This window comes from Nipponia nippon, unplaced genomic scaffold (genome assembly GCF_047370975.1).
Source record: "Nipponia nippon isolate SJK-2023a ecotype South Korea unplaced genomic scaffold, ASM4737097v1 scaffold_2, whole genome shotgun sequence".
In the NCBI taxonomy this organism is placed as follows: domain Eukaryota; kingdom Metazoa; phylum Chordata; class Aves; order Pelecaniformes; family Threskiornithidae; genus Nipponia; species Nipponia nippon.
The window spans coordinates 68,074,559-68,087,746 of record NW_028262336.1 but is presented as its reverse complement, the minus strand read 5'-3'; the positions used below and the strand labels follow the sequence as shown (position 1 = coordinate 68,087,746).

At 38.1% G+C, this 13,188-nt stretch overlaps 1 protein-coding gene across 1 annotated transcript in view; it reads left to right on the top strand.

Moving 5' to 3' along the window:
- MYO16 (myosin XVI) overlaps nt 1–13,188 on the top strand; it is a 399,305-nt gene that overhangs the window by 183,191 nt on the left and 202,926 nt on the right. The window contains exon 7 of the mRNA XM_087757041.1: nt 639–764. Within this exon, the coding sequence (XP_087613167.1) occupies nt 639–764 (126 nt within the window). The remainder of the gene's footprint in view (nt 1–638; nt 765–13,188) is intronic.

The following is a 13,188-nucleotide window of genomic DNA, read 5'->3' as shown; positions in this document are numbered from 1 at the left end:
GAATGTTTGAAATCATAGCAGAGAACCATGAGAAAAATAACACTAAACTAACCTGGATCAGTATGGTCACGTGAAGTATGTGCCTCAACATACAATTAAGTATCTAGGGAAGCAATGCAAGTAAAAGAAATATAATCTCTGTGGTTCAAAATTGAGAAAGTATTTTTTGTGACTGATTTTGTGCTGCAAACTCAATGTGCTTGGTTTGATTATGTGTTAATGAATTCATTTTGGAATAAAGTAGTGTCAGCTTACATCGGGGATATTTGAACTGCCACAAAAGAAAATTAGGTCTAGGCCATGCTCTGCTGAAATGTATGAATCTACCCGTGCTCGTGAAGTTTGTGAATGTGTTTGAAAGCATGTTTGCTTGAAATTATATGGAAAGTATCTAGTGAGACTAGATTGTTTAAATTGTTCTCAATAAGATAACATTCTTATTTTTTTGGTGGGTTTTGTTTATAAATGTTAAAAAAGATTCCACAGTGGGTTTCTAGGCTGTTGTTATCGCATGTGTATTTTGTATTTGTCTTTATCATGATTTAGCCAGTTAGGTCTGTGGGGCAGCCAAGATACACAGTAGTGCGTCACGGGCTTTTCTGAGTTCTTTAAACTATTAAGATACTTCTATGTTGCAGCTGCATGTGGCCTGTGCTAATGGATACAAGAATGTTGCATCTCTGATACTGGATCATGGTGCTGATCTCAATGTAGTGGATAATCAGTACTGGACACCCCTACATTTAGCTGCAAAGTATGCACAGGTAAAGCATGATTTTTTCACCTACTTCTCGTTTCTTTTTGGTAGTCTTCCATACCAAATACTTTCAAGTCAGGGAGACTATTCTGGTTTTAATGTGAAAAGCTTACACATTTCTGTACTATAGGTGGCATCTCAAATGGCAGAGATAATTTGAGAATAGACATTGTAAAGCTATCAACCCAATACAGCTCATTAAAATCAATCTACCATCAACAGCAGTTTGTCTCCAGCAAAAATGAAATTTGTACTGAAATTTGAAAGGGAACCAAAATAAGCACTTTTTTGTGTTATTTTCTTATATTCTAATGTCAAACTCTTATTTTTAGCTAACTTTTTTGCTGTGTATATCACTGTGAATGAATGTCCACGATCTACTTAACACAGTAGTCGCATTCAAAGTTTTCCAGTCACTGAGTTGTGGAAGGGTGCCTTGGGTTTGGGATTTGGAGGCCACGCCTAAACACGACTTGTGCCTCTTAACATCCCCCCTTTTCACATTTCCTTCATCCTCACTCTCCCAGGACATGCTCAGTGCGCCTTTGTTATAGTCTGACTACTTCGGGAGAGCTTCTACAGCTCCCACTGATCCACCTCATGGCTCACAAATCACCTCTTACCCACAGCTACCTTCCAAAAAACCTCTTTGATGCATCCTAGCTCAGCCTCCCACGTTCCTGCCCTTTCTCCTGTCAGGTCTCTGCTGCAGCTCCTGGAAAACTCGTCCCTTCCTATATTTGTCTTCCACCCGGAGGCGCTGGACCTCCTGTGCCATGGACACACGACTGAGCTTCCCAGTGTTGCTCTGAATACAAGTTGCTTTCTTCTGCTCAGGTTCCTGCTGATGGCAGGGATATCCTTCCTGACACTGTGGATGTAGGTGCATTGAGTTAGTCAGAAAATGCTATGAATTGTAGCTGTCAAGCTATTCCCCTGTTTCTTTGGTACTTTGCCATCTTATAATGCCTATTTCTATCGCCATCAGCCATGCTTTTAAACATAACTCTGAATGGCAAAAAGTTTTTGATCCTAAACAGGACTCTGTTTGGTTTTCTTTTTTGGTTTTCTAATAAATATAAATAAAAATCCTCATGGACTTCTGCTGGAGTATGAACTCCATAGTTAGATATTCTTAATTCTGTTTCTGATCTCAGTGACGACAATCCCATTTGTTTAGCTGAATCTCTAGCCAATGATTGAGGAGAACTAGGATTTTTGTTCATGTCTGTTTCTGGTATCTCAGTTTGAGTAAACCTGTGAATTACAAGATGAAGGTGCTGCTGTTTTTACTACACACTTAGTGATCTGAATATGAAGGCAAGACTGCTTTTTTGATGGCATTTTCTTTTTTTTTTTTTTTCTTTTTTGAGTCTTTCACTGCAGGTGATCAGCATGTTAAGATTTAAGGAGTGGATTTTAAGCATGCCAAAATGTCTAATAAAAAGCAAACCAGACATGTATATGGGTGGACAGATGTAATTCAAGTATTTATGCATATATATTATAATTCACCTGTCAGACTGTCTTCTTTAGAAAACTGCTATGTATACAATATATTTTTAGGTTTGCAAAACCATTTAAGGATACAATTCAGTACTTATGTGATGTCCCCTTGCTTATTAAAATGACATATGTGTATTTCCTTATTGCATGTGTTCTCATTTTCATTGAACAAATGGCTTCCAACCTCTTTTTGGACTTCAGAAAATAAATAATATACTTTATAGCAAGAAGATAGTAAAAATGTAGTAAAAATAATAGTAAAAATAAATGTGTTTGAGACTACTTAGTTCTGTTGAGATATAGATTTCTCTTATTGAGATACCCTATATCTGCTCTTTTACAGAGTATTAAAGCTCAGCATATTTTCATAATAGATTAAGTCATTGGTTTATATACGTATGGCCTGAAGTGTACCCTCAGCAATTTCTGGAAGGCTAAATTTACAGAGAAAATTTTTCTGCAAAAATATACTGAACTGAAGGTTTTAGCAAGTGAGGCATCAGTGACATTTTGCATGTACTCTAGTTTTATTTTTGTCATCCCATCTTGTCCTGTGCTGTTCTGTAGTTCTACTGCCCTCACTGATCCCTGTGGATCCTCATGTGGTACTGCAGGCGGGCACGCACTCACCCTACCTGTGTTCAGACTTCAGTAGGGCGAGAAAACTCTTATTCAGCAGTAAGGTGATTGCAGTGATATATGTTGAGCTGGAGCTACTATTTCTTATGTTTCAGGGTGGCTTGTAAGTTTGGGCTTTATACTGTGTTAATGTAGTCATACAATGGTTTTAAGTCTCTCCTAGTATGAAGCCTAAATACTAGTTTTATTGAAAAGGACTTGAAAGGACTGACTTGAAAGGGCCGGGGAAGAAATTTTCTTTGGTTGTATATGTGTAACACGTATATGTTCGCAACACTAACCCTGGATGACTTGAAATACCTTTTTTGTCATAAAGTTAGGTATTTTTCTTTTTGAGATAGACCCATACATGTAAAGTTTGTAATTGAAAGTGGCTAATGGAAAAAATGTCTTTCTGTTTGAAGTGCTCTAAGAACTCAGATTACTGTTTTGCAAGATGGCTGGCTTTTTTGTTGAACTCTGCCTCCCTTTATGTCCTAGATGATGATGGCAGTGATTCTTACTATTCCAGGATTTTTCCGTCAGAAGCCAAGGACCAGTTGTGCTAGTCACTGTACAAGCACTATGGGTACACATGGAGGAAGACAAATGAAGTAGCATTGCACTCTTCCTCACTAAAATTAACAAAATACAGAGCAAATGTATTCCCTTTGTAATGTTAGTGAATAATACAATTTGGAGATACCTTATTATCATTCTAGATAATTTCCCATCCTTATTTAGGAGATAAATACAGCTTTCATATGGATTGTGTTTGTAAGAAACAAATAAATCACTTAAATTCCTTTATAAGAGGGATTTATTAGATATCAGGGAAAATATTTCATCCAGTAGCTAAGCCATTGGGCTGTATTTAAAATTTCCTTTCTTATGATGATGATAATTTTGAAACATCTTTTAGCTTTAGTATGAATTCATATGCATATCATATTTATAATTCCATTTTGAGTGATTAATTATAGACAAATATGAACATTGTTACTATTTGGGGAAAAAGTAGTATGGCAGAATGGGAATAACCTTAGTCAAGACATGATTTGGATACTTTGTTTTAAATTAAAATATATTTATGAGAAAATAGTTATTTTTTAGCCAAAAATATTAATGTTCCCTGAGAAAGTCATTAATATAAATTCTGGACTCCATCCCTTATGGTTTAACCCTCTTGTAACACATTTTTGTGGCAGGTTTTTTTTTAAGTCTCACTTGAAAAATTCACTACAGTGATAAATCTGTATGTTGTACTAGATGACTGTAAAAAAATCTATTTGGTTTTAGTTCGATGTTCTTTTCAATTCTTGAGAGGATTTCTTGCCTTCCAGGAATGTATCTGAACAGAAAAACAGCCTTCACTTGTCTTGTAGCTTGTATAATAAGCAATGATCCTTTAATGACTGGTCGCAGAAGTTTCAAAAAACCTTTTGTAAACCATTGTTGTTTAGTAGTTTACTAGCACTGTGGCTGCAATACCTGCAGCCAAACCCCATGCAATATATAATTAATGTTATATTCCATGAGTCATAAGGACTGATAGTTTTTCCTGTTTATAAAATACCTATAAAATTCTTAGTAATTTAGATATATTTTTCATTTGGAGAAGCTGCTTACTTTAATAAAATGCAATTGGATTAGTTATACAAATTACATAGTTTTTGAACTATTTTATGTTATAGACCTTACATACACACATTTTGCATATTACCTGACGAAAAAATGTGAGTAGTGATAGTCTTATGAAGAAATTGTTATATTGTTTTAGAGTGACATCCAGACTCAGTTGAAGGACCTGAGCTCTATACATATACAGTCTTATGTTTGCAAATACACAAAAGGCAAAAAATAAAAGAAATACAAAATACACAAAATTTTAAAAAAAAAACAAACTTATTTGGCTATTTGTATGACCATAACAATAATAGAGGTAGTACTAATTTACTTTACCTGCAAAAAAAGAGAAGAATCTATTGAAGTTTAAAGTTTAAAGTAAGAAAATGTAAGTGTGACCAAAGTGTGGGGCAAAGGAGCCAAACGATGGGTCAGCCACCCACTGGATATGCTGGGTCAACCACCCACTGGATATGCTGGGTCTTCCCAGTCATCATAAAGGGGGAATGGAGTTGATGCATTACTCTTAGACAGCGTAAAGATGCACAGAGTGAATCCTACAGTGGGAGTAGAGTTAAATACTTACAACAATACCTATCCTATCAAGAGCAAAACGTAGCAGTAGGTTGTTGCATTGTTTCCATACAGGCAATAACTAAGAGTTTTAAGTGCCAGTATGTATTACCTGATGTTAAAAAAAAATAAATCTGTACCTGTCTTTACATATATTTGTAAAGAAAAACAGTCTCATGGACAAATTTACCATCTAAAATTTGCTAGAATGATATTAGTCCAAATATTGAAAAAGAGCACGGGCGAATGATAAATGAATTGTCCTGTTAGTGCCAGAGTGTGTAGATCCAGAGTAGAACATCTTTCTTGCATAGGAGTGCAGGATATTACTAGTGAGTTTGAGGGTTATGTGCAGGATACGGCTACTAAGTACAGAATAAGGCAACTGAGGCTACTGCCTGAAGGTCAGTCACTCTGCTTGTAAGATGAGGCTCTGCTTTTCAGGAACAGATTAGGTTACCAATGAGTGCAACCGACTATTAACTGAAATACTACCAGCTGCAAACATTAAAAAATAATGGTAACAGCATTAAAAAAAAAAAGGCATATTTTTGAGCAAGATTATTCTGAGTTTCTTAGGACTGTTGTCATTTCCCCCCCCTGTAACTATTAGGGCTAAAAGCAAGTTTTTATTTTTAATGCACATTGAGATTCTAACATTATACAGAAAATGGATATTATTGAGGTATTAAGGTCAGAATTGCTTACCTTAATAATTTTACCTTAATAAAATGATGGAATGTTAATAACCTCTTTGACACATTTGCAAATCTGCATCAGTGACACACAAAACCCTCCTCAAAATCAGATTATGAGGACAGCAAAACAAGCCTCAAGAAATTAGAATATGCCAGGGTTGCCTAAGTAAATTTAACAGGGCCTTTTGGACATATACATTCTTAATACTGTTATTGATGGCAGTTTGAACTCCCTTGTCTCATTCGCATGCAGCATGGGGAGTGCTGGTATATATGTGGCTGCTGCCTGTGCACACCAGAGCGGGGCACACATCATCACTTGGGTACCACACTGGCCATGCTGGCACTGACACCAACTGCGGAAGGGCGACTTGTATTTCTCAGGTTGGCCCCCTAATCTGAATTTTGCACAGCAATCACTTTGTGAACAGCTAGTAATCGGCACTGGTAGTGCTGTCCCCACTGGACATCTTCCAGGCTGCTGTGATCAGGAAAGCACACACTCGCCCTCCCTGTGGTGGGAGTAGGCTGCAGCTCTGACGTTTGCCTTGGGTACTTTGGCACAATTCCCAGGCACAAGCTGTTTCTTTGTTGTTTATCACAGAAATGTCACCTTTCAAACCAGCTATCAGAGGCATGCAGGTCAGAGCTGACTCCCAGTAGCTTAAACACTGCCTCTCCCAAAATTTCATCCCTGGGGGATGCTGGCTATGTCTAAACTGTTAAACTGCTAAATAAAAGAAGGCTAGAGATTAAGCCAGGCAACAGTCTGGCTCACATTCATACTGTTTAGAGCTAGTTTCCTCTATAGGAGATTAGTCTTGTTTCTAGAGAGCTGGTTGGAGTGGTCCAAAGCAGTCAGGGACAGAGCTAACAGTTAAGCAGTGTGGATTATAAGGGATACTTAAGCTTACTCCATTGCACTCTCTTACTTTGCGAGACAGATTTAGCCTCTAGCTTTGAGGTTTAACAGTTTCGTGATGTCAAAAAAAAAAAAGATAGGAGAATTGTTGAACTGCTGACTGTGCCTCTCCAAGAGTAACTCCTGCACTAGCAAGGATTTCCCATTAATAAATTGGAAATATCCCAAATAAATAAAAAATGTTTAGTGAGCTCAGATGCCTAGCTCATGTTTCTTAGCATATTATATACATCCAGTGTCATTTTCAAAATTTGTGTGTGAAATTCCCATTCTGCAAGTATATTCTCCCTTAATACACATTTGTTTGGCTCGTTTGCTTGGGCTGAATCATACCCCTCTGTCTAGTTAGTTTATCCAAACACACCATTTCTTTCAGATCATAGAAGGGACTCTGCACTTCTTGCTGAAGTCTAAGAGAACACACTTTCTTACTATGTGATCTAATTTGCTCATCATTACCAAAACACATTAGTCATTTGACTCAACTATGAACTGTAGTTTCATTTTCTTTTCTTTAAGTGTGTGTTGACCCCAAAATAGAAAAAAATCCACACAGGTCATTAGAATATGCTTCAGTGATACCTGAACTCACTGTAGGAAATGATATTTAATCTCATTCAAGTTTGGCCATTGCCATAGCAGTTCCTTTGAATGCAGTTTCTGGACTTCTGCACATTCCACACGTTTTCAATGAGAAGAGCATAAAGAAGGGAGTGCTTGTTCAGTATTTCAGAAAGAATAGAGTATAGTCACTTGGGGAATACATATTTTCCCTGTCAAGCAGTTGGAATCTTTCATTTATGGTCAGAAAATCCTCTAGAGAATGTTTTATCCAGACATATCTCACCCTCTTTTCTTTAGTCTTTTTGTTCATCTTTGGCATGCATGATTGTACTCAGGTAGAAGAGCATCATTTCCCTTCAGATCAAATTACACTCATTTTCCTCAAGCAGAGAGACCACTTTGGGATTTCTGCCTGTGATATCTTTCTTTCACTTTCAATATATTCAGCAGGTTTCTATAAATGATTCAAATGCTAATTGTGGGTACAGAACACTAAGGCAATAAAAGCTAGATTCGCACAATGCGGAACGGTAAGAAAACAGACTTACAAGTTTGAGCTTCATATACAGCCTAGGGGCAACCTCAATTTACAAAATTACTATAAAATTCTCAGTGTTTACTTGTATGTTTTTAAAGCTGAGATGTGCACAGACTACATTGTATATTTATTTGATTATTGCAGGATCTCAGTGATCAATATAAATTTCATTTCCCTTGAAATACCAGCTAGAGTAACTTTCTCTCGTATACGTACATATAAATATATATACATATATATTAAACCACAAGAGGCATATATGAAAAAGAAATCTAATAACACTGTTCAGGCACGAACTTTGAGAAGTGCCAGAATTATGATCCCCTCTGTAGTGTTAATATATAACCTGTGGGAACATAACTTATAAGCATCTTTAATCACAAGATCACATAATATTTTTCCCCGATTTTTTTTTTTCTATCTAATTTCGTGGTGGATTGAAAAATAGACACGTAGGTTATCAGTCTTGAAGTAAAGACTAAACTTTTAAGTAACTTTTGTCACTTGCTTAGATAGCTGAAAACAGCATTAGGTTGTCCTTCTTTACTTGAGCTATTCCAGAGGTTTAAAAGGCATACTCTTAGGCCGTATATGTTAAACATGCTGATGCAGAAAGGTAGTGGTGACGCTTGGGGAACCTGGGTTCCATTCCAAGCTCTGTGTATGAACAGACACAGTCTTTATGATTCATTCCTCCCACACGTAACCTTATTTGTCCCGTTGCCTCCGTTCCATTCTTGTCTTTATTCTGTTGCCTTATTGTCCCATTCATTTGCCTGGCTTCATGTCCTTTCCGCACACATTTTATCCCAATCCTAATTTCCTTGCACAGCCACCTTCTGCTCCTCCTCCTCTCCCTGGTTCTCATCCAAGCTTTCTCTTTTCTCTACTTTGGCTTCATGCCAACTTTCCTGCCCTTCTGTTACACTTATCCCTTTTCCCCTCTTGCTCACAGTCTCAGTCTCCCTTGTTCAATCTCAGTGTTTTTTCCTCACCATGTCACTTTGTTATTTCATTTTCTTTTTGTGCTTAGTCTGTCTCTACCTACATCCTGGCTCCTTGCCACATCTTTCTTCCTCTCTTTCACTTCATTTATTTCTTGCTGTTAGTTCCAAAGTCCAGAATTTTATCCATGCTCTGTTCTATTTTCCCCCTTCACTCTTTCTACCCTGCCGCTAGTCTCATTCCCGCAACCTACTTTTTCTAATCTATCTGTTCTACTTTGCTGACCACAGGTGGTTATGGTCCCCTTTTTCTGCATTCAAGTAGAAAAAATGTCTTCCTCATCTATATTGTATTAGGAAGGGAGATCTGTAATGAGTTTCAGACATCATTTCCTGTGTCTAGAGCAGAACAGTAGATCAGATTTGCAATTGCAGAGGAAATGCTATTTAACTTCTGAATGATATTGCACTTATTTAAGGGTTTACATATGAGACTTTGGCTTTAAGAGAGACTCAGTCTTCTAATGCATGCTATTATGTAATGGAGAACAAATATATGATCTTCAAAACTCAATTCACAGTAACTCTAATAGTTAAATAATTACCTTACTTCCAGTAACTTAAGTGAATACAGGTCCCTAACCTGAACTTTTCTTCTCAATGTCCTTGATGCTTAGTGAAGTGCTGATTATGACCCAATTCAACTAGTTAAATACATCTCTCCAGTGTTATTCTAAGCAGTTTCTTACTTGATGACTTATCTAATCTTATTTATTCCATCAGTAATGGTAATAATAATAATAGTAATAATAAAAATTGAAACGACTTCCCTGATTTATTTATTCTTATTGCAAATATTTTAAACATCCAAGTGGATGTTTAAACAGAGCCACTGATACTGGTTAGACTAACATTTAGGCCTACAGTGGACCATACTAACAAAGGTGGGCTCTTTGATTTATCCATTATAATCTAAAAACTGTCTTGTAAGCATCTGGTGGCTATGATTTTTTCCAGGTTTGAAATTTGGCTGTTTTGACAATTTTCCAAACAGACAAAATAGGAATATTCTCAGCGCATGGAATTCATCTTCTGCCTAATACAAAGTCTCCAAATCATACACACATTGGAACTCACAAGGGTCGATCAATGTATTTTCCCACACCCTGCTCCCAGAAGTGCTTCATTTTTGGTTGATTTATTTTTCTGCCTAATTTTTTTAAAAAAATAAAAAATCATAAGCACTCACAGGCAGCAATCCTAGCATACTGCCTAACAAAAATCACACAGTGCGGTAAACATGCACTTTTCCAACCCAGTGAAGTAAAGTTTAGCGTTATAAGCAATTGAAAACTGGTTCTTATGAATGCTGATGTAGGCCATCTTACTCAGTGGTGAAGACTGCAGGTAATAATGGTGTAGCCAATGGTATTTTATGTGTTCTGCCTAGGGTTTTGTTGTGTTTAATGGATAAGCACCTTAGATATTAAAATAATACTTGGGGATTTCACTGTGTTTCACACACTATTCTGAGATTGATGGTCCAAAATAATACTGATTTTGATCCAAGGCTGTTGATCCACTGGTTTCCTATTACATGGCTTTGTCTCACTGTGGATGAAAGCATGCTGGGGACCATATCCAGAGAAAATGGAGTGGAAACCTGAGAAGTCACAGCAGGTGGAAGGAAATTCCAGGAAGAGAGTGGGAAGGCCTTAGTCAAAGAGAACTGAGGAATGCATGTCAAGAAGGAAAAGAAAAATAGCATTGTCCCAAAAAAGAAATAAGAGCACCTATAAAAGAGTGGAATAAAACAAGTTGAGGAGATACATGTAAGGAGTTGAGAGTTTCAGATATAAGAAACACAGAAAAAAGAGTCTGAGGAGGAAGAAATGATGGGGCTGTGTGAACAAAACATGGATGGTGAATCAGGTCACTAAGGATGGTAGGAAATGTGCAGCTTTGAAACAGAAAGAGAGGAGTGGAGAGAAATGTTAGTTTTGACAGGGAAGAAAAGTGAAGGACTGAAGGAATTTACTGTTGGAGTGCATGCAAATTGGATGATGCATATTCATTGCTGTGCAAAGTAGCACATCAGGACATTTGCATAAAATCTCCAGCTTTCTGAATTTACAACTTAAGCAGGTCTCTCTCCAAGGGTAAAGGGAATAAATGATCCGAGGTAGTGGCACTGGGACTTGGATAATAACTCAAGAGTTCAAAGCTCATCCAGAGCCAGCAGCTTATCCTTTGCAGTTGCTGGCACAGATCTAGCGTCCTGTGCAGTACTTCAGAGGAAAATGTCTGACCATACAGGAGAGGAAGACACTTTTCAGGAGCACTGATTCTGCTCCCCAGCTAATTCACTAGCAGTAAAACTAACATGGCTTGAGAGCAGTTTGGAGCTGCCTTTGCAGCCTCAAGTATGTAGGGAGATTCTTGAGGAATCTCTGTCACTCCTTCATGCCTCATATTTCCTACCCTGTCACTGCAGTCACTTATCTGTGGCAACAGGCCTCACAGTCTGTCAGCTGGCCAACACTGGTGCTCTTAAGCCTGTGGTTTCTGAAACTGAGCATTGGGCTTTCTTAGCTAACATTTAATGTGTGGTAAAACTTAGCCCCTTTTTTGGCAGGGGGAAATTGTATTTGAAGGCTTTATAAAGTGCCTATTGCAGTAAATTTATTTATGCTCTTTTTTCCCCTAACAGCTTTTTATTTTCAGTGTTGCACTCTATGTTTCATTAGATTTAAAGAACTGTTCAATTCCAATGCTCCCATGTCCAGTCAATGTTTTCTCCTTTCATCTGTGAATGTTTTTGTAGCTCCTGGACAGTAAGTGTTGCTCCCATTAATGTGAATTGCACTTCATTTCCTTGTAATGTTTCCTTGGAGAACTAAAGCTCAGGTTCACTGTAGGCAGGCTGCTTTTTTTTTTTTTCCATTTGCTATTTTGGAAAAAAAACCCAACTTAGCTCTTTTGGTATAACCGTGGTGGTCTGCCTGCACATCTGATCATGCATTCTGTCTTGCTTATCAAGCCCAGAGTTTTTACATGCACAAAAACCGTTTTTATTTAATCTTGTAAAGCTGTAATTAATATAATCTTTCTTTATATATTTTCATTAAGAATTTCCCCTGTCTATAAATATTCAAAGTGTTAAAAGTTTCCTAACAAATTGATTCTGATGGAGATCAGAATCTTATGTTGGGGGCCCCAGAGCTGAACGCAGTACTCCAAGTGGGGCCTCACGGGAGCGGAGTAGAAGGGAAGAATCCTCTCCCTCAAGAGAGGTCACAGTTCTCTCAGCCTCGAGAGTCCCAGCTCTCTCAGCCCTTCCTCATATGTGAGATGCTCCAGTCTCTTAATCGTCTTAGTGGCCTTTTGCTAGACTCTCTCCAGTGTATCCATGTTTCTTTTGTACTGAGGAGCCCAGAAAGGGACACAGTACACCAGGTGTGGCCTCACCAGTACTGAGTAGAGGGGAAGAATCTCCTCTCTTGATCTGCTGGCAACAGTGCTCCTAATGCATCTCAGGATACCATTAACCTTCTTTGCGGCCAAAGCACATTGCTGGCTCATGTTCAACTTGGTGTCTACTAGAACCCCCAGGTCCTTTTCTGCAAAGCTCCTTTCCAGCTGGGCAGCCCCCAGCATGTACTGGTGCCAGGGGTTGTTCCTCCCCAGGTGCAGGACTTTGCAATTCTCCTTGTTGAACTTCATGAGGTTCCTGTCAGCCCATTTCTCCAGCCTGTCAAGGTCCCCCTGGATGGCAGCACAACCCTTTGGCGTATCAGCCATTCCTGCCAGTTTGGTGTCACCTGAAAACTTGCTAAGGAAGCACTCTGCCCCATCATCCAGAACATTAATGAAGATGTTGAATGGGATTGGACCCAGTACTGATCCCTGGGGTCCACTGGTCGTTACTGGCTTCCACCTAGACTTCTTGCCACTCATCACCATGCCCTGGGCCCAGCCATTGAGCCATTTTCCAATCCACCTGAATGGTGAAATGGCAGCACCTTACTCGTTTTTCTGTTTGGCAAGCATCACATCAGAACAGGCTGTGAACAAAGGTTTACGATGTAGTTTTGCAGATGTTTTGAAGACTTCCTTACTAGTATAAGGTGCCTAGAAAAAGCACAGAAATAAGTACTGGAAAATGTATCACAGACTGATGTGAAGTGGGAACTGGAGTCTGAATGCTGAATGAATGGGAATAGATAAAGCATGAAAGGCTTATGAAGGCCTTTGAAAATGAGGGCAAGCAGCTTCTGGCTTGGTGAAAAAGCTTCTGGCTTCTTCATTTGTATGAATTGGCAAAGACAACACTGGAAAATAAGAATCAAAATATATAGCCATTTTATTCTTAGGGTCTATAATATTTCATTAGATATTGCAGTTTCTCTTAACATAGTCATATCTACTTTATTTGTAACTCT